The sequence below is a fragment of the Pogona vitticeps genome, chromosome 1, assembly GCF_051106095.1.
Source record: "Pogona vitticeps strain Pit_001003342236 chromosome 1, PviZW2.1, whole genome shotgun sequence".
Lineage (NCBI taxonomy): Eukaryota > Metazoa > Chordata > Lepidosauria > Squamata > Agamidae > Pogona > Pogona vitticeps.
In genome coordinates this window covers 263880691-263905251 of record NC_135783.1, presented here as the reverse complement: position 1 = coordinate 263905251, position 24561 = coordinate 263880691, and the positions used below count along the sequence as shown (strand labels likewise).

General features: G+C 39.6%; 1 protein-coding gene across 2 annotated transcripts in view; it reads left to right on the top strand.

The window, feature by feature from the left end:
• Positions 1-12158: 12158 nt before the first annotated feature.
• Positions 12159-24561, top strand: part of TRIM66 (tripartite motif containing 66) — a 74796-nt gene continuing 62393 nt past the window's right edge. For both annotated transcript variants that reach the window (XM_078383913.1, XM_020789960.3), the window contains exons 1-2: positions 12159-12882; positions 20241-20343. In XM_078383913.1, the coding sequence (XP_078240039.1) occupies positions 20335-20343 (9 nt within the window). In that variant the 5' untranslated portion in view covers positions 12159-12882; positions 20241-20334. The remainder of the gene's footprint in view (positions 12883-20240; positions 20344-24561) is intronic.

The window sequence follows — 24561 nt, the reverse complement described above, 5'->3', positions numbered from 1 at the left end:
CTCGCTCGGGGTGTGGGCAATGTGTAGCCTGCATAATTAACTTGTAAACCACCCAGAGATTGCTTGAAGTGCTATGGGGATGGTATATAAACAGCACACTTTGCTTTTTTCTGTGTGATCAGACCAGACAGGCTAGCCTTCATGTCCCATGTGCATCAATAAGCCTTGGATGTCTGCAACCCATTCTTTGGTTGCCCTTCCTTGCATCACTTTTGGTAGGTACAGTACTAACAATTGCACACCAAGAATGTCCCACAAGATTTGGTGTTTTGGAGGTGCTCTGACCCAGTTGTCTAGCCATTGCTATCTGGTCCTTGTCAAAGTCACTAAGATCTGTTTGCTTGCCCTTATTTTCTGCTTCCAACACATGAAATTCAAGAATTGACTGCTCACTTGCTGCCTAATACATCCCCACCCCTTGACAGGTGCTGTTGTAACAATATAACCCATGCTATTCACTTCACCTGTCAGTAGCTTTAAAGTTGTGGCTGATCAGTGTAGGGGCAGCAGGAGAAACCCAGTGCAGTGTAGTTGGTAGAATTATGGACTGTACAACTCAGGAGGTCTGGGTTCAAATCTCCACTCAGCCATGGAAACTCACTGGGAATGTGGAACTGCTAAAACAAATCCTTAAATATTTCACTTACCGGTACCTTGAAAGCCCTATTGGGGTTGATATAAGTCAGTTCTGACTTGATGGCATGTAACAACAGGGGCAGCATAGGAAGACAGTTACATCAAGTCACCATAATCATTCCTTTAGTTAGCAGAGTATAAGGCAGAAAATAAAACCAAGAAAAACATAGAAAGATCAGCTCCACCTCACCAAACACCCTTGTTGATCTGCACATAAAACATGCACTTGGTATGGTAAAATTCGGTGTAGAAGAATTTCAAGTAGAAAAAAATATCTTTACTTATAGCTACCATCTTTAGTTACAGTAAGGGGAGAGGCACAAATGGAGTTTCCAGCATGCAGCAGCCCCTGTATGCTTGCTGCTTGGAGAATGGTCAGAGGAAGAAGAGGGAACTATCAACAACACAATGGGAACAAAAAAAAATGAACAGAAAGAGGTGGGGGGGGGCTTGCTTCAAACGCCAGAGGGGGGAGAAGTACTTTACCAATCAGATTAGTGGCAAAGTAGTCACATTAGGCTATGTGAATGGTCACATTTGATCAGATAGGCGGGGTATAAATGAAATAAATAAATAAATAAATAAATAAATAAATAAATAAATAAATAAATAAATAAATAAATAAATAAGCCTTCTCCCACTGATACCCAGTGTTGGGTAATCTTGCATGTGATTACTGTTTTCCAAACAGTTGTATGGTAATTGGGTGACTATGCAATCTTATCATATGGGGAGAAGCATCTAGAGATTCATACTCAGAAGAAATGTTTGGGATCCCACTTCCAGAATGGAGAGGAGCTCTGTCATTGGAGAGAGAGACATCATCATTTCTGATTTCCTAGCCACCCAAGAAATATTGGGTGGCACTCCAGTGGGTTAGCAGAGGAGATCTACTAGGACTCTCACCCTAGCTACAGATCTTCACAATTCTTGGAACTAGCATAGATCAATTCCTTTTGCCATTTCTGTCCTGCTGGCATGAACTACTGGCAGAAATTTGGATCCCTCACAGCCTCCTGCATTAAAGTTCCCACTCACCACAAATAGACTTGCTTTCTAAGAATATTCTTTTCCTTACAGCACACCCTCTCTTACAAGTAGGAACAAAGGGAGACTTTCATGAAACCCTAGGTTGTGTTGGGGAAGAAGAGAATGATATTTAACTGTTCAAGGGTCAACATGGTCAAAGCTGTAGAAAGCAAGAAATCTGTGTTTAAGGTGTTCCTAGTTTTCAGTTCCTGAACTTCTTACTGAAAAAAAATCTTTTCTAATGCTTAAAGCCAAACACTCAACACTCTTGACAATGCTGAAGATGTTTGTTGAATTGCCCTGTGGTTTATAAATTATTGTTCTACAAATACTTCTTTGACTAGGTGTGCTAATTGTCTAGAAAGAACATTACCTGGCCTTCTTTTCTGCTTTTAGCAGTGCTGGATCTGCAAAAATCAATGTGTAAAGTTTCCCCCCTCCCTTGTTACATGCCATTAAGTCCCTTCTGACTTTTGGTGACCTTAATAGGGTTTTCAAGCACATGATATGTTCAAGGGGTAGTTTACTGTTAACAACCCCCTCCCACCTACCCACCCCTGCGATTTTCAATGCCCAAATGCGGACTCAAAGCCTGAACTCCTGATTTGGGTGAGCCTGAAGTCTCCCACCTCTTTGTTAAAAAACTGATTGAAATTTTGAGAGACTAACTTGGAGGGGGAAGTAGACACATGCAATTGTATTAATACCATTTAAGACTTTTGGTCCATTCATTCCAGTACTGTTGTTTTGACTGGCAGTGGGTTCCCAAGGTTTGTAGTAAGCATATTCCCATTCCTTGCTATTGACCCATTTCAGCTGGAGATGTCAGGAACAGAACTCAAGAATCGCAGGCAGAGCATCTCTCGTAACACTGAGTGATGTTCCTTTGCCGTCCCATGTGTTTATTTTCAAATTGGTGCATTATTTCTAAAAAGTGGCTGATGATGCTAATAATTTTGCCAGTAATTCCATAAAGTAAAATGCTACCCTGCTCCCAAGGAAGCTGTGCTTTTGATGAATCTAAATATCTGGTTCCTGGGTTATTTACCATTATTCTGAGTATTAAAATTGGTGTTCCTAAAACTACATGTGGTTACACTCCACGTTTGCTTCCTTTGAAATCACGAACTCAAGTAGAACTCTGGTCACTTCCCCCAGAGTTCTCCTTACTGCCACTTCTTCGACCAAGTTCTCTTTATTGGTTAGAATGAAATCCAGGATAGCTACTCCTGTAGTTTTTTTTCCACTTTTTGTAGGAGAAGATTATCAACAATCCAATTCAGAAAGTTTCCTCCCAAAAGGTATCAGGATAATTAAAAATCTCCCATTATTACTACGTACATTGTGTCTCTTTGAAATTCTTGCAATTTGTTTTTCAAAGGTTTCATCTGCATCGTCTTGATTGGGGAGTTGGTAATACCCTGTTTCCCTGAAAATAAGACCTAACCTGAAAATAAGCCCGAGTATGATTTTTCAGGATGCTCGTAATATAAGCCCTACCCCCCAAAATAAGCCCCAGTGAAGTGAAACCCCACCCTCCACCAATGTGCAGCATTCTGCAGCAAGAAGAAGATGACATGACTGTGTTTGAATAAATGTAGATTGTTGTACGTGGAAAAAAAATAAAACATTCCCTGAAAATATGCCGTAATGCATTTCTTTGGAGCAAAAATTAATACAAGACCCTGTCTTATTTTCAGGGAAACATGGTAGACTCCAACTACCACTTTCCTTTTTTTTGCTCATTTATATTAATCCAAAAGCTCTTGATGGGACAACCAAGCTCAACCTCCTGAATTTCACATGTATTTTTAAAACATTCTATGACTCTGACTCCCTTTCTACTCTTTCTCTTCTTTTAAAACAATTTACATCATTTAGTTGCTATATTCCAGTCATGGGAATCATTCCAGCAAGTTTCAGTTATCCCTATCGTAGTTTCTCACCCTAAGGGATCTTGTAGCAATCCAGTCTCTAGCCTGTGGTTTTAACCTGAAGAGAGGATGCCATGGTTTAGGATAAGGTTCATATACTGTTGTTACATATATACTGGAGTTTGTATTTCTCTGGTCTGATCACTAAATGCCAAGGTGGTTTTTTTAAAAAATAGAAGAGCCGCTTGGATGGTTCAGTGCTGTAAGTTGCTCTAGTCACCAGAAAGGGGGAAAACTGTAAACGTGAGTGTGCATTAAAGGTTACACATTTCACCTTGTGGCTGGCATTTCTGGAATGGCCCAGGGATCCACAGCAAGCTGATCAGCAGAAAGGACGATGTTATTGCAGAACGTGCCTTGGAGCCAGAGCAGAAGATGCCAGCCCACTTGTGCTGAAAGATTTTGCAGTCTATACTACAAAGGGGGATACCTGTTGCTAATTCTGTGTCTCACATCTTTTGGTGCAAATCAGGAATATGTAAAAATTAAAATGGCATGTATGTTGAAGCCAGGAAAAATAGCAGGGAAAGAATCAGTCAATAGAGGTATTCTCATAGGCCTGTGCTAGGCAGCAGGTGCAAATCTCTAATTAATATGTCAGCAAAGTGAGGAGGAAACAAAGCACCTCTGATTATTATCTAAACAATGCTCCTTTTCCTGTGCTGTACATTAGTGAAAAGTCATGAACGCTGACAATGTAGAGCAGGGATTCATCCTTTTAAATTCACACTTAATTGATATAATCCCAGTAGACGGTTGGTCCAATATGTATTGGGTGTTAAACTTGTCAGATCTGATCCCTCTGCTGTGACAGATTTAAACATGATTGTAGATTAAATTCCCTGGCTGTGTTTCCTGTGATAAAACAATGCACAGTGAACCCTGTGCTGACACTTCCATAGGACAGAAGAGAAGTTTATTGCTCACTATGACATTTTCAGGAATACACTGAGCAGAGAGCAATTGTTCACCAAGACACAGGCTGTGGAAGGAAGGAGTTGGTGTCCCTGGAGGAAGAGGGCTTGCAGCATGTTATGCAGAAGAGGATGGCGAGGCAGGAACATAGCTCTCCAGTGGGAAGGAGGCGTCTGTTGTTTTCAGATATGGAACTTCAGTTGCTTTACAATGTCGACATAGAGTAGACTGTCAGGCCAGGGGCAGCTGCCATGAGAAAGGTAAATCAGAAAAGGAATTTGAAATCAGACTGCCATCATCAACATCATCTCCTTATCTTTGGGAGTTCCTCCTTTTCGTCCCACCATCTCTGCAATTGCGCCTGGTGAGAACATAAAAGAGGGCCCTTTTGAGTCTATGGAACTCCCGTTCAAGGCTGACTCCCTTCTTGTTGCCTTCTGCTGGCAGTCTTGAGACAGACTTTTGGTGACTGGGCTGTGGAGGAGAGGGATTTAATGGTGATGCAATGTTGAAATTACTTCCCTTTTATGTTTTACAGTATGTGTTTTTATAATGTCAGATTCTCTTGAGAACTGTAAAAAAACAAAATAATTCTTTTACTACAATACATTTAATTGAGTTTTGATACTATATCCTATCATAATTTTTAGCTCTTTTTAACCCATTGTGCAAGCTGCCTATATTAAGAGAGAGATGAGTGAAAGCACAAGGACAACATGACCTCAGTAGCACCTTCCTGCTCCAGTGCTAAGATAAATACTTATTTATCCCCATTCTCTATGAATTTGTTCAGCCCCACTTTGAAACAACTCAACTTGGTGCTGTAGGTATATCTTGCTATGGTGAATCCCAAGATGCCATATCATGGAATACTACCAAAATGGGTCTGAAACATTTTGTTGCCTGAAGCAATAAGCAAAGACACACACACACATACGCACACCCAATTAAATGTGCAGAAGTTAATTAGTCTGACTGTTGAATCTTATTTGGACATTGATGTTGCCACAATGGCCTCAGTGGCAGTAGGCTTTCACAAATGACACAAGGTAGGCTGTATGGTTTCCATGCCGGCCAATCTCCTCAGCATTTGAGGCAGCTGCATCATTCTGCCTAATGGTATGACTGGCTTTTAAGACCTTTGCCCGTGTCTGCTGGTTAGAGAGATACTGATAAACTGCTAAGCTTTCATTTCCATGGAGCTCAGAGAAAGTGGAGATGCCCAATATACACGCCTGATCCCAGGAAACAATGCATGCAATCTGAAAAAAAAAATACCTTCCAATATTTTCCTTTACTGCTTATGTGCCTTGTAAGATCATTTTTGAACATACAGCTAACAGGAGAAGCAAACATCAGCTTCCTAAGTATGAAAGCAATCTCTCATGAGACATGTGAAGCAAGTGAAATTCACTAGATGTGATTGTCCTTCCACTGTATTTGATTCCATTGCCAATTTGCGCTTGTCCATAAAATGGTTGTGTGTTAATGGTAGATGGAGCTCAGCTCCACCCTGGGTACTAAAGGAACAGAACTGCTTGCTTATCAGACAGCTGAGCTGCATCTGCCATCCCCTGCTGCTGTATCATCTTTTGAGAGGCTGTGTTTTACCCCAGGGGGCTGCCCAGCCGCTGTTGAATCTTCTGGGTGACGTCATCTGCTTTTACTGGGGAATTGTTGCTTCATTTAAAACTCAAGCAACTGATTGGAAAGTGTGGATCTTTTGACATCTATTCCCATTTCTCCACTTGTGTTAGGCTTACAGTGGGTTGCTCTTACACTACTGTCACGGGCACAATATATCCAATGGTTTTTGTAGAATCCCCTTTTTTCCTGGAAAAGCTCTCTGTAAGGACTGGTGTGGTGATACATTTTGAAGTGTTAAGCCATCATTATGGTAGTCTTCAGAACCACATGTTTAAGGAGAATTCGGAATTTCACATTAACAAACAAATTTTAGCAATTTTGATCTTCAACAGGAGCACTTCTTTTGTAAAGCTAATAGGTCTTGTGATGGAGTTGAAGCAGTGTGGGATATGTAGTCAGAAAAATGTAAGATGGAGTTAGACAGGTTCTGTGTGAAGATGATTTGAGAGACATTGGAATGTGTTTTTCTAAGTGATATAAGAGTGTTTTTCTGAAAACTGGTACAGCTTGGTTCGAAATAAAGCTGAAGGTTGGACAAAGAGGTCCGTGAAGACTCAACATTCCGAAGCAATTGGAGAAGAGATAAAAGACCAGAGTCTTCATGGGAATTAAGGGTGGAGGAAGGTTTTACAGCTCTTTGAGGCTAATTGGTTAACAGCCATGAAGTGTCAAGAAGAAGCGAGGAGTTAGCGAATGCAAAAAATGGATGATGGGTTATGTGGGAGACGTTTGATTCCATGATGATGGGAGAGAAAAAGAACTTGATGGTTTGTGCATGTGGCTTGAAGGAGAGAGAATGTGAGTAAAGAGAAAGAAGGAGGTGGGGCTAGCCCACCTTAGCCTAGCTTAGTAGAGTTTTTATTTTATTTTAATGGGGATTAGTTATTTTATTTAACTGTAATAATCTCTGAGCATGTTATTTATGCTAAAGCTTGAGCAATATAAACTGATTCTATGAAACTCTATTTTTCTAATAGAAAATAATTATAAAAATTCTTACGAAAGGACTGGTCTCTTGAACTGCAGGGTCTGGCTAAATCCAGGGAGTGGAGAAGGCCACAAACCAGCTATCTTTAAGAGTCCTACCTAACTGAGCTGTTGTGAGTTCTAAGAAATCACATATCCCATGTGTCTGTACTTGCAAAGTACTGGGTAAAAGTAAAGTGTTCTTTTAAGGTCAGACTTCTTCAAGGCGCTTATGCTATGCACTGCTGAGGTCTTGGGACTTGCCTCAGTACAAAGATGGTAGGTAAGTGGCCTGTCGAACTCTCTGACTGAGTGCTAAGCACTCCTTAGGGAGGCTTGGGCAACACAGGTCTGCATTCCTTTTTCTGAACAAGATGCCAAAAAATACTGTGCATCATAGCAGGGATAGCTCACAACAAGATACTTCTGCTGGAGAAATTTATTTCCTTGTTCAGCTACTGTAAGCATTGCAGACAGATTAGTGGAGCCAAAGCAGGGTAGTATAAATCATCACTGTCTCTGCTAAATCAAAGAGCAGAACCTGGAAAGTTACTTTCAGAAAATAGCATGTTTCCAAAAATCTGAAGTATTTACCACCTTCGCTATAAATTTAAAATAATTTTATATTTTTCTTTTGAAAAAAGTACTGTAGCGGAATGCAAAAAGGTGACATCATTCCTGCCTGTCCATCACAGCAGCTAAGGGGGAGGAGTCAAGAATAGGGCAGGAGGGGCAGAGTTAGAGTTGGAGAGACAGTTGGAAAGTTAGAGTGTGTTGGGGTTTAGGAGAACGAAGGAGAGGGTTAGTGAATAGATTTAAGGGGGTTAGGAGAGGAAACTGAGAAGATTAAAACACATTGAACAAGCACGAATGAATGTATAAATACTACCTGAGAGAGATTGATTGAAAGCATACAGCAGCTCAGAATAAAAGTGATTGACTACATGATCCAATATGCATTAACACCTGAACCAGTTCTATTGTGATTTTCCTTTTGATTTGTTTAATAATAAAAAAATACATAATTAAAACCTCTGATTTCCAAGTTCTATGACCCTTAATGTAGGTAGCACCTGTGTGGGACATAACTTGGTATTAGGAGAATACCTGGTGGCAGCGAAAAGGGCGTGTGTTCCTTTGTGAGGCCCAAAGAAATAGAGGCCACAAAGGGTTGATTGCCACAAGTACCCAAATAGTTTATTTCAGTTTCTTTCAGGAATCTTCTGAAGCTTGTAAGCTACAATACATAGTCTCCTGCCATCCACCTTGTCAACTACAGCAAAGTACAAGGCAGCATCATGAATCAGCACTCAAATCATGTGACATTGCTCCACATTTAGCAAAACCATAGTTCCATAACTCTGGAAGTAACATTAAACATTAGAATTACAGTACACCCTTGAAGAGCAAATGTGCCTCTCCAACTTGTAAAAAAAGAGGGGGGGGCAGTTCAGAATATTTAAATACTTCTTTGTTTTAGTGGAAGCACAAACCCAGTGCCTGCACTGAGGCTTGCATGGAGCAATAATGAAGCTAGAAATGGGAAAGGTGCAGAAACACTTCCAGGAAAGGATTGATCAGGGAAAATTGTGTGACGTAGGCTCTGATGCTCTCAAATTAAAATGGAAGATCCATTAAAGCAGTTTTGCTGAGTCTTGGAAGTAAATGAGTTTTAACAGAGAGGTTTGGGAAGTAAAATTTTTGCTCCTTCTCAACCTTGGATGGCGAGTAGAAGTCTCTGAAGAAGTTCGTGGTAGGTCAGGGGTTAACCAATCCTAGAAGAAATCCATGGCAGCAGTCCCTTCTGCCCTCAACTGTTTTAATGCCTTCTCCAACCACCCTCCCATCCACACCAACAGTGACTGGGGAATTGGTTGGGTTGATGATACAGGATACTGTCTACTTACTACCCCCAATGGGGTTTGGGACATTCTAAAAAGAAAGCTAGAATGAGAAGTTTTCCAGACAGACAGCATGGCAGTAGAAATCCAGTTAATGCAGACATTTTAAATGATGGCGACTTTCACCACTGTAGATCTTCTCCTCTCCCCTGGAGCATAATTATAATTATATATGTTATGTTGGCTCGCTTTATATTATATGCCCTAGATTATAGGGATGTTAAGTAAAATTGCTTTGTTGAAGCCTCTCAGAAGCCAGTGATGCAATGTCTTACATGTACTACTGTCTGAAAAAGAATACCCCTTAGTTTTAATTAAACATTCACCCTGAGGTATGGATAGCATAATGTTATTATCTGGGCCAATAAGAACTCCGATTGAAGGGTAAATAATATATTGCAAGTGGTTTGCATAAGTGTAGAAAGTCTGTTGAGTTGGGAATTACTTCAGAACCATTTCTGCCACTTTTTTCTTCTATCCCCTCAGAAGGCAAGCAGAGTAACTGGGCCTGGTTAGGTGAATCTGTAAGCACAAGATACAACATTTTGTCTTTTAAAATGTCACTTTATATTGTCTAATTGGGCCCTAGAGAAAACGTAAATAGTGCCAAGAGTTCTGAGCACTTGACTAATACTGTTTGAGGGTTATTATCCAAACCTGTCTTAGAGGAGTGAAACATTACAGGCAGTTGGTGGAAACTGATCAAGCTGAAACAAATTTAAAATCCCAGTATGAAGTAGTCCTCAAATCTGAATATTCATGCCTGATTTTCTAAGTACCAGCACAAATTCAGAGAATGAATAGAATATGATTTATATTTTCAGACTTAATATGGACAGTGGTGAATGCAGCTAAAGAATAACCTTGTTGTTTTTTATTTCATGGAATCCAGTGATGTAATCCTAAAATTGAGGGCATCATCAGTAGTTCAGCTAGAAAACTATGAGTTTAGACCATTCACTCGGGCTTCACAAAAGGAATTTAACACCCCCCCCTTCTCTTGTCTAAATCAAATACAGTACGGTACTCCATCCATGGTCTCGCATTGGTTCATACGTGACCATGATATATGCCAGGTTAAAGTTTATCTATGTTTGTTTTCTGTCATATGAATCTTTACTGAGCAAAAGAAATACATAAATGAAGAATAACCACTTTTGGGATTCGAATATAAGAAGGTAGGCCCATGGATAAAATGCAACCATAGCTCTCAACTGATGAGAATCCAGAGTTGCACGGTGTGCCACCATGGGGTGGGGCAGGGACTCTAAATATATGTAGATCTAAGTAGATGGTCTCATCCACATGACTACAATTCAAGTCTGAAAATATGTAAAATACATATATGTAGAACTAAGTTTTTTAAAAAACTGAGTTAATTATTTTACAAATACCATACACTCCGGAAATCTACTTTCGCAAATATTTCTATTGTTTTCACCTGAACACAAACACAATATGAAATAATGAAACTCCAAGGTAATAATTAAAAGAGGGGTGGAAATCAAAGTTCAAAAGGGCTGGAGAATGGATGGCCTCCAGAAAGTGGTGGATTGCAGATTCTGTCTGCCCTAGCCTGTACAGCCAGTGGTAAGGGACTGTGAGATTTACAGTCTGACAGCATCACTCCCCTTATTTAAAGGAACAAGTGAGGCTAAAGTGAGGCTGTCCTCCCCAGTGAAAATAGCAATGTTAGAACAAGCGATTTGTAGGGTGAAAACAGTGTAGAAACCAGGTATCATTTAAGCTGTTGTTTAAATAAAAAAAAATTGATCAGGAAAGGTTGTGAGGATGATGCAAAATATGGAAAACATATTAAATACTTAAAAACAATACTTAAAAACATAGCCAAAATTATAGTATTAATTTTGTTTAGCTCCCCTCAAATATTAGTTCTTAATTTGTTTCAAATGAAAAATGTGTTAAGTAAAACTTGCAATATGCAAACATAACAATGCCTCTGTGATGTCATGTCTTGCTACTTTTCCTTTTCCTCGTGTTTTTAGTACAGGTTTTTGAGGTGGTTTGTTTAGAAATTTGCTTTTTGACAGTGTTTCACTCTTGAAAGGGACTTTGGCTTTTTCCTGCTATTTTTATTATTGTCTTCAAGTTTCCCAGACTGCAGTGCTGGTCGCCCAAAACAGTGTTCTGCTTTCTCAGGATTAAACTGAAACATCACGTTAGAATATGTGGCCTGAGGAATTTTGTTAATACATTCAGAATTCTTTGGATCACCTTGTTTATTTATTATTTATTTTATTTATATTATTTTATACACTGCATTTCTGCCCATAGGGAACCCAAGACGGCTCACAACAATTATAACTGTAAGTTTAAAGTAGCCAAAATCAACAACAGAGATGGCCACGTGGTCCTTTGCACAAACCAAACAAAAGTGATACCTTTATTTAGAACACTAAAAATCAAACACTCAATGTAAGCTTTTGGGAATAAAATTAACTTCCTCAGACACAGGGTAGAAAAATTGTGAATGAAAGTCTCAAAATGTTCATGGCAGAAGTCCGCCACAAGACTTTCCTACCCTATGTCTGAGGAAGTGAATTTTATTCACAAAAGCTTACATTGGAAGTCTAAAATACTGTATAAAATAACATTAAAACAATTAAACATTAAGCGAGATTAAAAACAATTTTAATAACATTTTTTTAAAAATCTGAAGTTCATAAATAGAGTGTTCTCTAGACCCTCACTCGTTGCTTAAAAGCCTGCCTGAAAAGAAAGGTCTTTACTTGACGACGGATAGACAAGAGGGAGGGGGAGCAACCTGGCTTCTCTGGGCAGCCCATTCCAAAGCCTGGGAGCAGCCACTGGGAAGGCCCTGTCTAGCGTCCTCACCAAATGAACTTGAAAAGGTGGTGGAACTGAGGAAATCATATATAGATGAAAACATATCAAGCTAAAAAAGTCATTAAATCTTTATGAGGTGGCTCCTGTTTATAAGTTTGTGTGTGTCCTTCTCTTTTGCAGTTGAAAGTAACATATTGAATAACATATGGAGGAACAGTAATTTTTTAAGGCAGGTGAGGTGCTTTTTGTAGATTCCTAATTTGCTCATTGATCTTCAGACATTGTTGTCTAAGATGTATAATTCCTGATTGGATTGCTTTTTAGTTTCACTGGTTGCATCATTCTCCATACATACAAACATTGAATCTCTAGGGCAATGCTGAGTACTGTACATCTTTCCTCTACCAGCTGAGGTATATAATCATGATACCTTTAAAGGAGTTTGCTGCAAAGTGCTGTCTCCAAACAGAAGTATGCTGTTTGGGGTATAGTGGATTCAGATGGCATCGAAGTCCAGCAGACCTGATCCAAGGATGATGAAGAGGGGTGCCTGATGGTGCATTATTGTTCCTCATTCCTTTTTTCATAGCTTTGATCTTCAGCCATCAACTGTTTGTCTTTGGGAGCATCTCTTCTAAAGCACACAGAGAGATCCTTTTTTAAAGAAGATCTGGTTGAAAAAGAGTGTGATTGCTCTAATTCCTCTCTCAGGGTAGGACTGCTTTTTTATTCTAATGATCAGAAAAAAAAATAGCCAGCAAAGGTGCAGAAGAGGGGAAAACAAGGGATGTTTAGTGATCTCGGCACACCATCGTTCTGATCCTAGTTTTCCAAGTGGGCTTTTAAAAAAGGAAAAGAGCCCCAGATGCTCAATGAGAAGATCTAGCCGTTTTTCTCTCATCAGCACTCCTGACGCTATACAGTAAAAGCTGTTTCCAGGGATTACACTCTGCCCGCTCTTCTGCTTAGTAACAACCCATTTCCTCAGCCAAGGGACACTTATTTGTGAACCTCTCTCTTAAGCGGCTGCTTTCTAGAGAGAACAGGTAAGCAAACATGAAAAGTATCTCTCTCTTTTTTTTTCCAGAATAAATAAAATAGCCTAGCAGCAGTTTTCAAGGAGGTTGGCATAAGCACCGCACTTCCCGTTTCTCTTGTTGGAACAGCTGTCTGTCAGTTGCGATTCAATCTGTAAACAGGCAGAGAGAGGGTATTTTTCTGGTGTGTGCTTCGTGTTTTGCTGATTAAGTTTGGATCGCCATACCAAAGGCAAATGCACGGATGATCATTAGGGTTTAGAAAGAGACAGGACAGGGATGGGGAGGAAGGGTTAATGTGTGCACCTCTTCAATGTGTGGGTTTAAAATTACCAGGTATTGCCAGTGGAGCTTGATTAATTAGCCCGTTATAACTGAAGGTCAATTATATCCTGTGGGGTTGCAGAATTCAGAAAGCAAAAGGCAAACATATTTGTTGTGGATCAAAAGAATGTTATTATCATGATTTAGCTAGATGCACACATGCACGGGGGCGGGGGGGGGGACTCTGCCTAATGCAGTAACTGCATAGACCTGTGTTTGATGTATTTGTGTGGTTAACAGTTTCCCTTTTGCTTATGGTATTTCTCTCTTTGGAAGGGTCTGCCTGCTTACTCACAACAAGGCCTGAAGGTCACCTGAGCTTTCATTTATCCACATAGATTGAGTGATGCAGAATAAATCTGTACTCAAATAAATGCCTCAGAGGATTTCCTCACACATAAGGTTTTGATGAGAAGTGCAAGAGAGGATTCCTGCTTGCCCAAGCTTGTGTGGGCCTCCAAATACATGTCCCCATGGCAAAATGCACACTAGCCCAGCTTTGGCACATGACAGTGTCCAGGAGCATAATTTTGAGTTGCAGTTAATTGTGAAAGAGAGGTTTCACTGGCAGAGGAGGCGACATGTTTCATTGAGAGATATAAGATTAAAATGCAAAAACAGACCAATGAAAAGCAGTATAATTTTAAAATAATTTTTGTGGCTTCTTTTCTACTCCCGTCATAATTGTGGCCATACTATTAACACAAATCAGTGACATCTTAGGCATTCCCAAAATTTCAATAAAAATAAATAAGCATACCCGAACAAACAAGACCAAAACTCCTTGGGAGACTGTGATAAAAATCTGTGTGCGGATGAAAACTAGGCTTTTGCAAGACTTTTCCTCATCATAGAGCCAGCTTCTGTTTGTTGCCATTTTTCCTTGACTGTGCATGCATGCATGAATTGTGTGGTCCACACATAAGCAACAAGGTTCAGACAGCGCTATACAGTATGTGGGCACTTGTACTTAAACCCTGGGGTTATTTTTTCTTAGTGAAAATAGACATCAAGAAGCAGTTGTTTTCAGCAGAATGGGCACTTCTTATATATCACCATAAAAAAGGAAATGCATCACCAGGAGAGAGAGAAAAAGATGAGAAATGACATAAAAAAATTTTGTCTGGTAATTTAGATGTATTGATGGGACTTTAGAAATATTTTCTGTAAACTTGCAGAAAGACAATATGCCTCTGTACCTGGTTGTCTGGTGTCCCAGCATGAAGTACTCTACTAACAGGGAGTTTCAATGCTGCTGCTTTTTTATTTTTTATTTTTTCCTTCTTAGATTCAGCTTTAAAGCAGCCTAGATTTCTAGACAGGTCTTCAAACAAAGGCCTCTCCCGTCCTGTCCAAGGGAAGCCTATCATATGTAAAAGTATGACCACATGGTCATCCTCTCCTATATCCCAGCCACTGCATTTCCACAGTAATTCATCCTCCTTCCACTTTTCTCTCAGACCTCCCCCCCCCTCAAACTGCTACTTGAGTTTGTTAGGCTCTTTTATTAGCCGGTTGTATCCAAGTATCAGAATTTTTTTGAACCTAGAATTGTCAGTCCTATTACATGTTATTTGCAACATGTTACTTTCTTAGGTAACAAGTAGGTTAACAAAACTAGTTGAAAAAGTAGCACCTTGATGAGTGGAGTCGTCAACCAACTCCAAATTGCAATAGTGAAAAAAGGTGTGTATTTGTGTGCCTGTAACAAGCTACAGAAAAAGTTGCTTTTAAAAAACTTTCTACTTTCCAAAATTAGGCTTATTTAATTGTTTATAACAGCTCCTCAAGAAATACATACAGTATTGACTTTCAGAAAAGGGGACAATTGTGTGATCCTTTTGCCTGCAGCTGCATTGGAAAAATGTGAGGCAGGTTTGACAAGGGTCCTAAGGAGATCTGTGTTTTTCCCTTATGGCTGCCAGGCACCATCTGAAAGCGCAGGGAATTGCTTGACTTCTCCAGTTCTCTAGGCAGGGAGACAAATCTGGTGGTGGAGCAAGTGGTGCTGGAGGGAGAAGAGGTTGGCTTGTTGTCAGGTCTGGTGGATTTAATGCCTGAATAGCTCCTCCCCACTCCTAACTGATGCCAGGGCTTAATAATTCAATGTGTTTGTTTATGTGTTGTGTGTTCATATAGTATTTAGGTGGTAGAAGAACAAATCCATATTGTCTATCTCACAATGCTATAAACAAGCCCATGCACATATATATTATTTTCAATTGTTATTGTAAGGGCCCACTGCCTGTGCCATCACAAGGCTCTGCTCCTGAGCAATAGTAAATTTAGAAGTGCAGGTGTTCATCATGACCATCCCCACAGTCAGTCCATCCCTAGGAGTGTCCAAAAATGTAGGCAGCTGGATCAGTCCATATCAACAAATGAGGAGCAGATATTTTGTAAAGTTAATGGCTCTTAATAACCCAACTATCCTAAACTCCTTTGTAATAGTTTACAGTGTTGCAAGGGATAGCTTGTGACTGTGTAAGCTATTTCTCTCCCACCTGCTCGAGGACTACAGGTATGTTTGGAGGAAAGAGGGAAGCCCAGCAGAGGGACCAGATGGTGTCATAGCTGCTATGTTCTGGGTTATCAAGTCCTAGTGCCAAGTGCTGCTGTGCCTGTGGCTTCACAAGGGTCCACCCCTTGTTTCGCATCCTGGCCCTGAGGTATCAGAGAAAGTGAAGCTGCTGATTTGGCAATCTACTTGTTGCTGGCATATGAACTACAGAGACAGGTCTAAAGAATGAAATGGAAAAATAACAATCTAGTACTCGTCATTGTACTGACTTCTGGATTACTTATTATTTATTTATTTAAAATATTTTAACCTGGCTTTCTTCTTAAAAAGGACCCAAGGTAGCTTACAATAATCAAAAGACAGTGTTTAAATTAGTAATAATGAGTATACAGTACTACACGGTTCAATGAATCAAAAAAACACATGCAACAAAAAATCACATTGAATGCAGTAAGGTACCTCAAGCCAAAAAACCGCACTCATCAGCCATTCACTCAGGGAAAGCCTGCCTGAAAAGTCTTTGCCAGTCTAGCCTCCTGTGGGAGGGAGTTCCAGAGTTTGGGGGCAGCAACAGAGAAGGCCCTCTGCTGTGTATACACCAAACACACTTGTGAGAGTGGGAGGACCAAGAGGAAGGTCTCTCCTGATGGTCTTTTATTCCATCCTATTGTTTATTCTGAATATATTATTTATTTTAAGGTGTCTCTCCTGCCCCCACATTGAGAGAGGTAGGTATTTAATTCGAAGTAATTATGGAGTGTAGTCACATTTTGAACACAGCTCAAATATTTTGTCCACCATTCTTTAATAACTGAACCAAACCCCACAGACTAGTATTTGTTTATTATCTATATGTATGGAGGTACTTTACAGAGTTACATAAGCTAATATAAAAACAGGGAGAGAGAAAGAGAGAGAAATGAACTGGAGAAACCTGCCATTTAAACCACTTGGATAATGAGATACAAAACTGCTTCAATGAAAAAAAAAGCATGATTAACCTGCTTTGATTGCTACATGCATCTTGCTCACAACTCATGAAATATTAATTTTAACTGGTAGTGCACCAATATGGATCTGTATGGCCTCCCTCACTGTTCCATGTTTGTAGGTACCTATGCACGTGTATATTAAGCAATTGTCCTACAACATGTTAAGATCTGTTTGGTTCTATGAATAGCTTCCCAAATCTGGCAAACGCAACGGAGAGGGCTTTTTGTAATTCTGGGAGTTTTCAAAAATGAAGTTTGCCAAATTCATTACAGTGGGGTCTTGACTTGAGAACTTAATCCGTATTGGAAGGCGGTTCTCAAGTCAAAAAGTCTGTAAGTCAAGTCTCCATTGACCTACAGTGCATTGAAAACCGATTAATCCCGTAACAGGCCATTTTTGTTCCATTTTGGTTTTTTTCTGGTCTGTAAGTCAAATCTCAGTCTGCAAGTCAAACCTAAATTTTGCGGCCAGAGAAGTCTGTAACTCAAAAAGTCTGTAAGTCAAGCCGTCTGTAAGTCAAGGGTCCACTGTACGTGGGTCAACAGCAGAACAGTTTCATTGTCATCACACTACATTGTTTCTTTCTTTTTAAAATATATCTGTTACAGTATTATAAGACCAGATCTTTTTTAAAAAGGTTAGTATCAAAAACGGTATTCTTTGGAGAAGATTTTGGAAAGATTTAATTACCAGAATTGTCACCATGGTGTCTTAGAGTCCTTTGTGTGTTGCCCTGGCTTGAACTGGGCAACTGAGCATTTGTTACCCTTTCTAATCATCTGTTATATTTATTTCCTTCAATGATGGGACTCAAGGTACCTAACAATAAAATGAACAAAACAAGTACTGTATGGGTAAAAATACAGATTAATTAAAATATCAAACAGTTTTAAAAGCAGTAGCCAAAATCCAAGTGAATACAGTATTTCTATCTGTATTAAGTACATTGGGGTAATAGTGAATAGGTAAAGGTTCCTCTTGACAACTGTCCAGTCATGTCCAACTCTAGGGGCCAGTGCTTATCCCTGTTTGTAAGATGAAGGGCCGTTGTTTGCCCGTAGGCACTTTCCATGGTCATTTATTTATTTTATTTATTTATTCAATTTGTATCCTGCTCCTATTAGTGTCACAGCATTACTCTGGGTGGGTTACAACTTGTAAAATAGAAAACGAAAATAAAAATAGAAATATTAAAACTGATAACAATAGTTCTAAAAAACACAAAAAACACCAGATGCCACCAACAAATCTCATGTGGCTGCCACAACTAGACACAGAACACTCTTACCTTCACACCAAAGTGGTACCTATTTATCTACTTGCATTTGCATGCTTTTGAACTGCTAGGCTGGCAAGGAGCTGGGACAAGTGATGGGAGCTCACCCTGTTGCATAGATTCAAACTGCTAACCTTTCAGTTCAACCCACAGTGCCACCCATGTACCTAAAAGTGAATATCAACTAATTAACTAGTCCTCGATCATGTTAGCTGTCAAGTCATGCAATTTACATGTTACTAAGAATTTATCCCAAAACTTGTTAGTTAGAGGCTATTTGCTGCTCTGCCAATGCACTAATGCAAGAATAAATATTCACTTGGAGTCTGGCTACAAAAAGCAAATACTGTACTGTGCATGTTTTAAAAGACAGCACTTGTCCTGATTACAAACTTCCTTTATATCTTACTCGTGAAAAGCTTGCCTAAATAAAAAAAGTCTGCCTGCAGAAAGATAACAGAGAGGTGGCTATCCACCCACCCACCCCTTTGGGGGGAGTTTCTCAGCCTGGGAGCAGCAGCTGAGAAAGCTGTCTCTGAAAACATACAAAATCACACAGGCCTCAACTGGCATTATTCAGAGCCGGCTTTCTGGGCACATAATTTTAAGCAAACTTACTTAATTTAGACCTGAAAAACATGTTGCCTAATACTAAGAAAAGATAATCACAGAAAAATGCAGAGTGGTGGGTACACAGGTCTGCAATTCGGCTGTCACATGAAACACTAAGAGGAAGGCTTAAAATAGATGTGTTGCATGATACACTCCTTTGATCTTTGCGTAACTAGATCAATGTAGTCAGCATATCTGTGAGTATAATTTTAAGAATATAAAAACTACCTTGTTGAATTGGACCAAACATCCATACAAGTCACCAGTTCATCTCCAGGCATGGCCACCCCAATGCTTCTGGGACATAGCTAAGTACTCTCAAGTGCCTTCAAAAACTGGTGGTCATGATGATGGCATATTACCTTCCGTATCAGAGGGACCATTGAGGATTTGATGAGGACACAGGCATAAAGATGTTGTTATGCTCAGGTTGAACAGGTGGGCTTCCCATAAGCATCTGGCTGACCACAGTGGGAACAATGTGAGCTAGATAGGCTGTTGATCTGATTCAGCAGGACTCTGTGTATATCCTTTATGAAGGTTCGGTTTAGAATGAGGCCTATGGATATGATCCTATTTCTCTCCTCTCCTGAGAAAATATGGATTAACAGATGGCAACTCCTCATTTCCAAATCATAGGTGTGCTTTTTTAAAAATACAGCAATGCAGCTGTTTTGGGGAGGGTATAAAATATTTAGATTGGTAAGCTCACTATACTGAAGACTTTGTAATGGATTACCACCCCAGCATTTTGAAACAGAAGAATCAGAAAAAGCAGACAAAGGCAAATATATTCTGTTGTCTATTTCTACAGCTTGGGAAATTTGATTTCTCAAGCTGTGGAAATTAAGTTCCTCAAACAGCATGGCCATTGGCCATGAGTTGTAGTTCAAAAAGTTAAAATTTACAAACTCTTCAGCCTCTGTTTCCATGTTGTGTTCCAAAGCCCCTTTGTGGCTCTTATAGAACAAATACCCGCCACATCTCTGTTGAGCACATGCTTCTACATTTCTGCTTCTGCTGTGTTGCAGCATATTGATATGGCAGGTTTGTCAGAAACAATAAAAAAGTGAGTGATTGCCTATCAGTTCTAAGCTATTTCTAGCCGGCTTACTAACTCTGGGGAGCCATTATTACCATATATTGCTCCCCCAAATTAAGTTTTGTAGGGAAATACACAGGGATTTGAAATAAATAAAATTGGTCACAGATAGTAGGAATTGTACTGGTAGTAGGAATTCTTTTACAAATTCGGTATAATTGGAGGATGAAAGTGACATTTCCTGAGACAAAATGCTGTTGAAATATGCATTTTCTTGTATTAGAAGCTGCCTTACACTGAGCCATAAGGTTTGTCCATGTGACTTGTGGAAGTTCTCCAGGATTTTTGAGCTTGGTCTTTCTCAACTCTTCCTGGAGATGCCAGAGAATAAATTTGGGATATCAGCATGCAAAACATGTGCCTTGCTACTAAGCTATCCTAACTTCTCCAGGGATGGTTCATATACTTTGAGTGTGTGCATGTGTGCACACATACCCATTTGGAAGGTTACTATGGCAGTCTACTATACTAGATGCCTCTAAGTGTGGTTGATTTTATTCTCTAAAAAATGTGTTTTTCCACCCCACTACTTTGTTTAGGTACCTTCTCGCACCTTATTTTGCAAATGCTTCTGTTTACCAAGGAATGTAGCTGAATGTTTATGTCTTGGAATTTTTTGCCATAAGTCCAGCTATGGCAAGGGTAAGTGGAAAATATTTTTCAACAATCATTTTATGTTGATGTTCTTGTAGATATTGTGTGCCACCAAATTGTTTCCTACTTAAGGTGAACCTATGTATGTATGTAACTTATATGCTGTTTTTTTCTGATGATGGAATCAAAGGTGGCTCACAATTAATAAGCAAGCCAACTAAAAACAACCAAACATACAATAATATTAAAACAATTAGTTTAAAGCAGATAAACACATATAAAAATGACAACATCAATAATGTGCAGCATAACCAAACCAAGATTTCTTCATTGTGTAATTCAGTTGTTAGACACCTCTCTGAAAAGGAAAGCCTTTACCTGTTTCCTGAAGGGCAGGAGGGAGGGGGAATAACCCAGTCTCCTTTAAGGGAAGGCTTTCCACAACCTCTAAACAGCGACCTAGGAGGCTCTCCCCTGCATCCTCACCAGATATGCCAATGAAGGTAGTGGAACAAAGAAAAGGGCTTCACCTAAAGGTCCTACAACCTGAGTAGGGTCATATAGAGAGTATGGGTGTTCAGATAGCAGCAAACCAAGCTGTATTAGGAGCCTTGTGGCACTGCGGTTAAACTGCAGTACTGCAGCAAAAGACTCTGCTCATGTCCTGAGTTCAATTTTGATGGGTTTAGGTAGCTGGCCGAAGGTTAACTCAGCCTTCCCTCTTTCCCAGGTTGGTAAATTTACTGCTCAGCTCACTTGGGGGGGGGGGGTAATGTGTAGCCTATGTTATTAACTTGTAAACCACCTAAAGAGTGCTTGAAGCGCTATGGGGTGTATATAAGTGGCACACTTTTTTTTGGCTTTATAACCAGCACTGTGAATTGTGTCTGGAAACAGACCTACAACTAGTGAAGCTGTTCTAACGGTGATCGTGATCAACAGTCTGATTACAGCATTTTGGACCAGGCGCGGCTTCCAGACCCTCTTCACAGGCAGCCTCATGTAAAGCATGTTGCAGTGATCCAAGTGTGATGTAGCTAAGGCATGTGTCACCATAGCCAAACCAGGACTCTCCAAGAACTGCAACAGCTGGCCTTATGAGTTAATGACCTCTAGAAATTCCTGTTGTTTACAGCCCTGCTTTGCTGTTAAAGGACGAAACATTAGAATGCAAAATAAGATCTAGTAATGAATGAACAATTTAATATAATGGAGCAGGATAAGATCAGAGTCCACTAAGGCTGAATTAAGAGTATGTTATAATCAAGTGAACAGATACTGTATTTCCAAATATCCTTATCAGTCATGAATGGGAGAGACATTCTTATTCTGTTAATTCATGAAGCTTGACCTTAGTCCAGTCATCCCTCCCCAGCATTTATCTCCCTCTACTCTACTAGGTAACATATACCTATGATGTTTACATCATATAGATCATGCAAACGTACAGTCATATAAGAACAGGACAGAATGCATAATAGGCAAAGACAGACAGGGGAGGGAAATAAACAGAGGTGTGTGACATGGAAATGGATGTCAGTCTGGCATATTTTATTGTCTCACATATTTATAGGTAAGTCACAGAACAACTTTAAGGAAGTGGCCCATGTGCTTTAATATTTTTTGCTTACTTCCCTCCCATTTCATGCTATCTGTCCTTTCATGGTCAGACACATGAAGTTTTCTTTCCTACATTCAATATGCAGGGTGGTAAAGGAACTAATGAATGTGCAGTTCTGTAGAAATGAGTGTCATCACCAAGTCTTCACAGAACTCTGACTGTGAATAACTTCTTTATGGTCAAAATCCTGTTGAGTAACATAAACTAAGTTGTATTTTTCCATCTGTCCCTTGCTAATAAATAAAAAGCGCCCACCACAATGGGTGGTGGGGATTTGCATGCGTGCACTAAGCCAGCATGCACGCACACACCCCTCAGTCACTGTGCAGGTTCTTTATTTCCTTGCAAGGAACAGACCAAAACTTATGACTTGTGTTGCACATGAGGATTTTGGCCTGTAAGTCCTATGTAGCAAATCTTCATCTGTGATCAATTTGTCCAGTGGATTTTGCAGAAATAACAATAAAGAAGTCTAACAAATTTAACATGTCCGAAGCCTTTGTGGATTACAGTATCTTTTATAAGAGAGGACTGAAGGAAGTTACATTAGGAAATGTATATAGTGACACACATTTTCAAGCTACTGGAAGGTTGTTTTCTGGATGATTTGGCCTTCTATTTGGCCTGTAGACAAGCAAACCTGAGGAGTGGGTCTGTGGGCCATCCAGCTCATTCCTGTCCATGTTAGAAAGACCATTAGATAGCAAGAATCGGGAAAGATGGGTGGGGGAGGAGTTGTGGTTTTTTGCATAATTCTGTACTGATGGTTGCAATGGCTACCAGACATGCTTGCCAAGTGAACTTTTCTGTTCAATGCTAATATGTCCCTGAGGAACATACCACAGGGCCAAACCACAGTTAATCCATTGTTAGAAGCCAAAATCCCTTAAGAGCTAAAGATTTCTGTTGATTCTGACACAAGCTTGCCTTAATCCACATTTGGCAAATGATGGTGTGCCCTGATGGCAATTTATTTAACATTTTGGATCGCTTTTGGCACAGTCAGGCTTGTTCTGTTTTCTGTTGACTGCATGATATCCTGGTGATTGCAGAGCAACCCAACCCTTTTCCACACCTTTTTGAATCACTGGCAGAAGTTCAGGGTGTTTTTTTAATGGTGCAGTGAATACTCACTGCCCTAAAACACTTAAAACTATTTATTTTCACTTCTTCGGCCTCTCCATGGAGCTGAGGAAGTGTTTAATTTACTAATCTCTTGAAGCAGCTCTTTTTAAAAGCCAGTGGATTAGGCATCCTTCAGTCTCAAGAGACTATGGTAACATGCTGTGTGTGGAGGACTTGGAACAGCATTTAGTGTGGCTGAGAAGGCCAATTAGAGAGTGACAGTCCCTTCCACACATTTAAAAGTCACAACATTGAGAAATTGATAGTAGGCTGGTGTTGACCTGATAGAGTTGCTTGAGATCTATATGGCAATTGGGTGTGAGGATTACTCCAGATGACGTACTAGATGCCCTTGAGACCCTTTTTTTGCCTGCTCTATACTGACCATGTAGAGAAGCGCTAATTCAGAACCTTTCAATATTTTTCCCTAGTCAGGGAAAAAGTAGATGAGCTTGTCCTGTGTTCATTCATAAGTCTATTCTGTTCCTTTTTTATATTGTTCTGCAATTAAAAAGATTAACAAATGCACGTTTCCTCCACAAAACTGGGAATTCAAAAGTTACCTTATCTCAGAATACTTCCAAGCCCTTGGTGACAGGCCTGTAGTTGCTTACAGACAATGACTCTGTCTCAAGGAACTATTGACACACAACAGATTAATCTCTGTGCAAAAAAATTAATGGACATAAATCTGACACTAGGAATAGCAACACAGAAAAATCTGATTCTGAAGATTTCAGTCTAACTGAACATTCCTTACAGGTCATAGTTTTAGAAGAAGAAAAAAACACCACTACAAAACTAGACCTGAAAGAGAAACAGGTGAGATAAGATATATACGGATGCTAGAAATTGACTTAAAAGAGATGAATATCAATCAAGGTTTCCCAAGTCATTACCAAGAGTGAAATTTGACATTGATTCCCACAGTCTGCCACTTTTGTCAACTATGCTGTTGTTACCTAATAGACTGATAACTGAATTTATCCTGTTCTGATAGTCCTTTTCCTTTACTAATGAGCTATCGTCACTTTTTCCATTATCTGCATCTGGTTGTGGGGCCATGTATAAATGTGACACTCATACTTTTTCACTCTTATTTCTGCAGAGGTGGACTTGATCCATAGAAGCCCATGTTAAAATATAGCATTTAATCTTTATGGTTTTTGTCTCTTGGGCTTTAAAAAATTTTTTTGATTTATTTCTATATTTAATATACATGCACAGATTTAACACGACTGCTTATCTGAAACTTTGAAAAGTACCTGTATACCTGTTGAGCCAAGAGCAACATTGCAAAATTCAGAGAACAATAAAATCTGAATAGTAACAAAGTTCTGAGATGCACATTTCTCAGGAAATGCAGTCCAGTTAGGAAATGGGAATTCACAGTCTGAATTTGCAAGTACATTCCTGATTTATATGACCTGAATCTAAATGCTCAAGTATCCTTATTGAATCAGTGGGATTTACTTAAGCATTAACCTGCAATTTAGTAGTAGATTTACTAGATCTGCCCT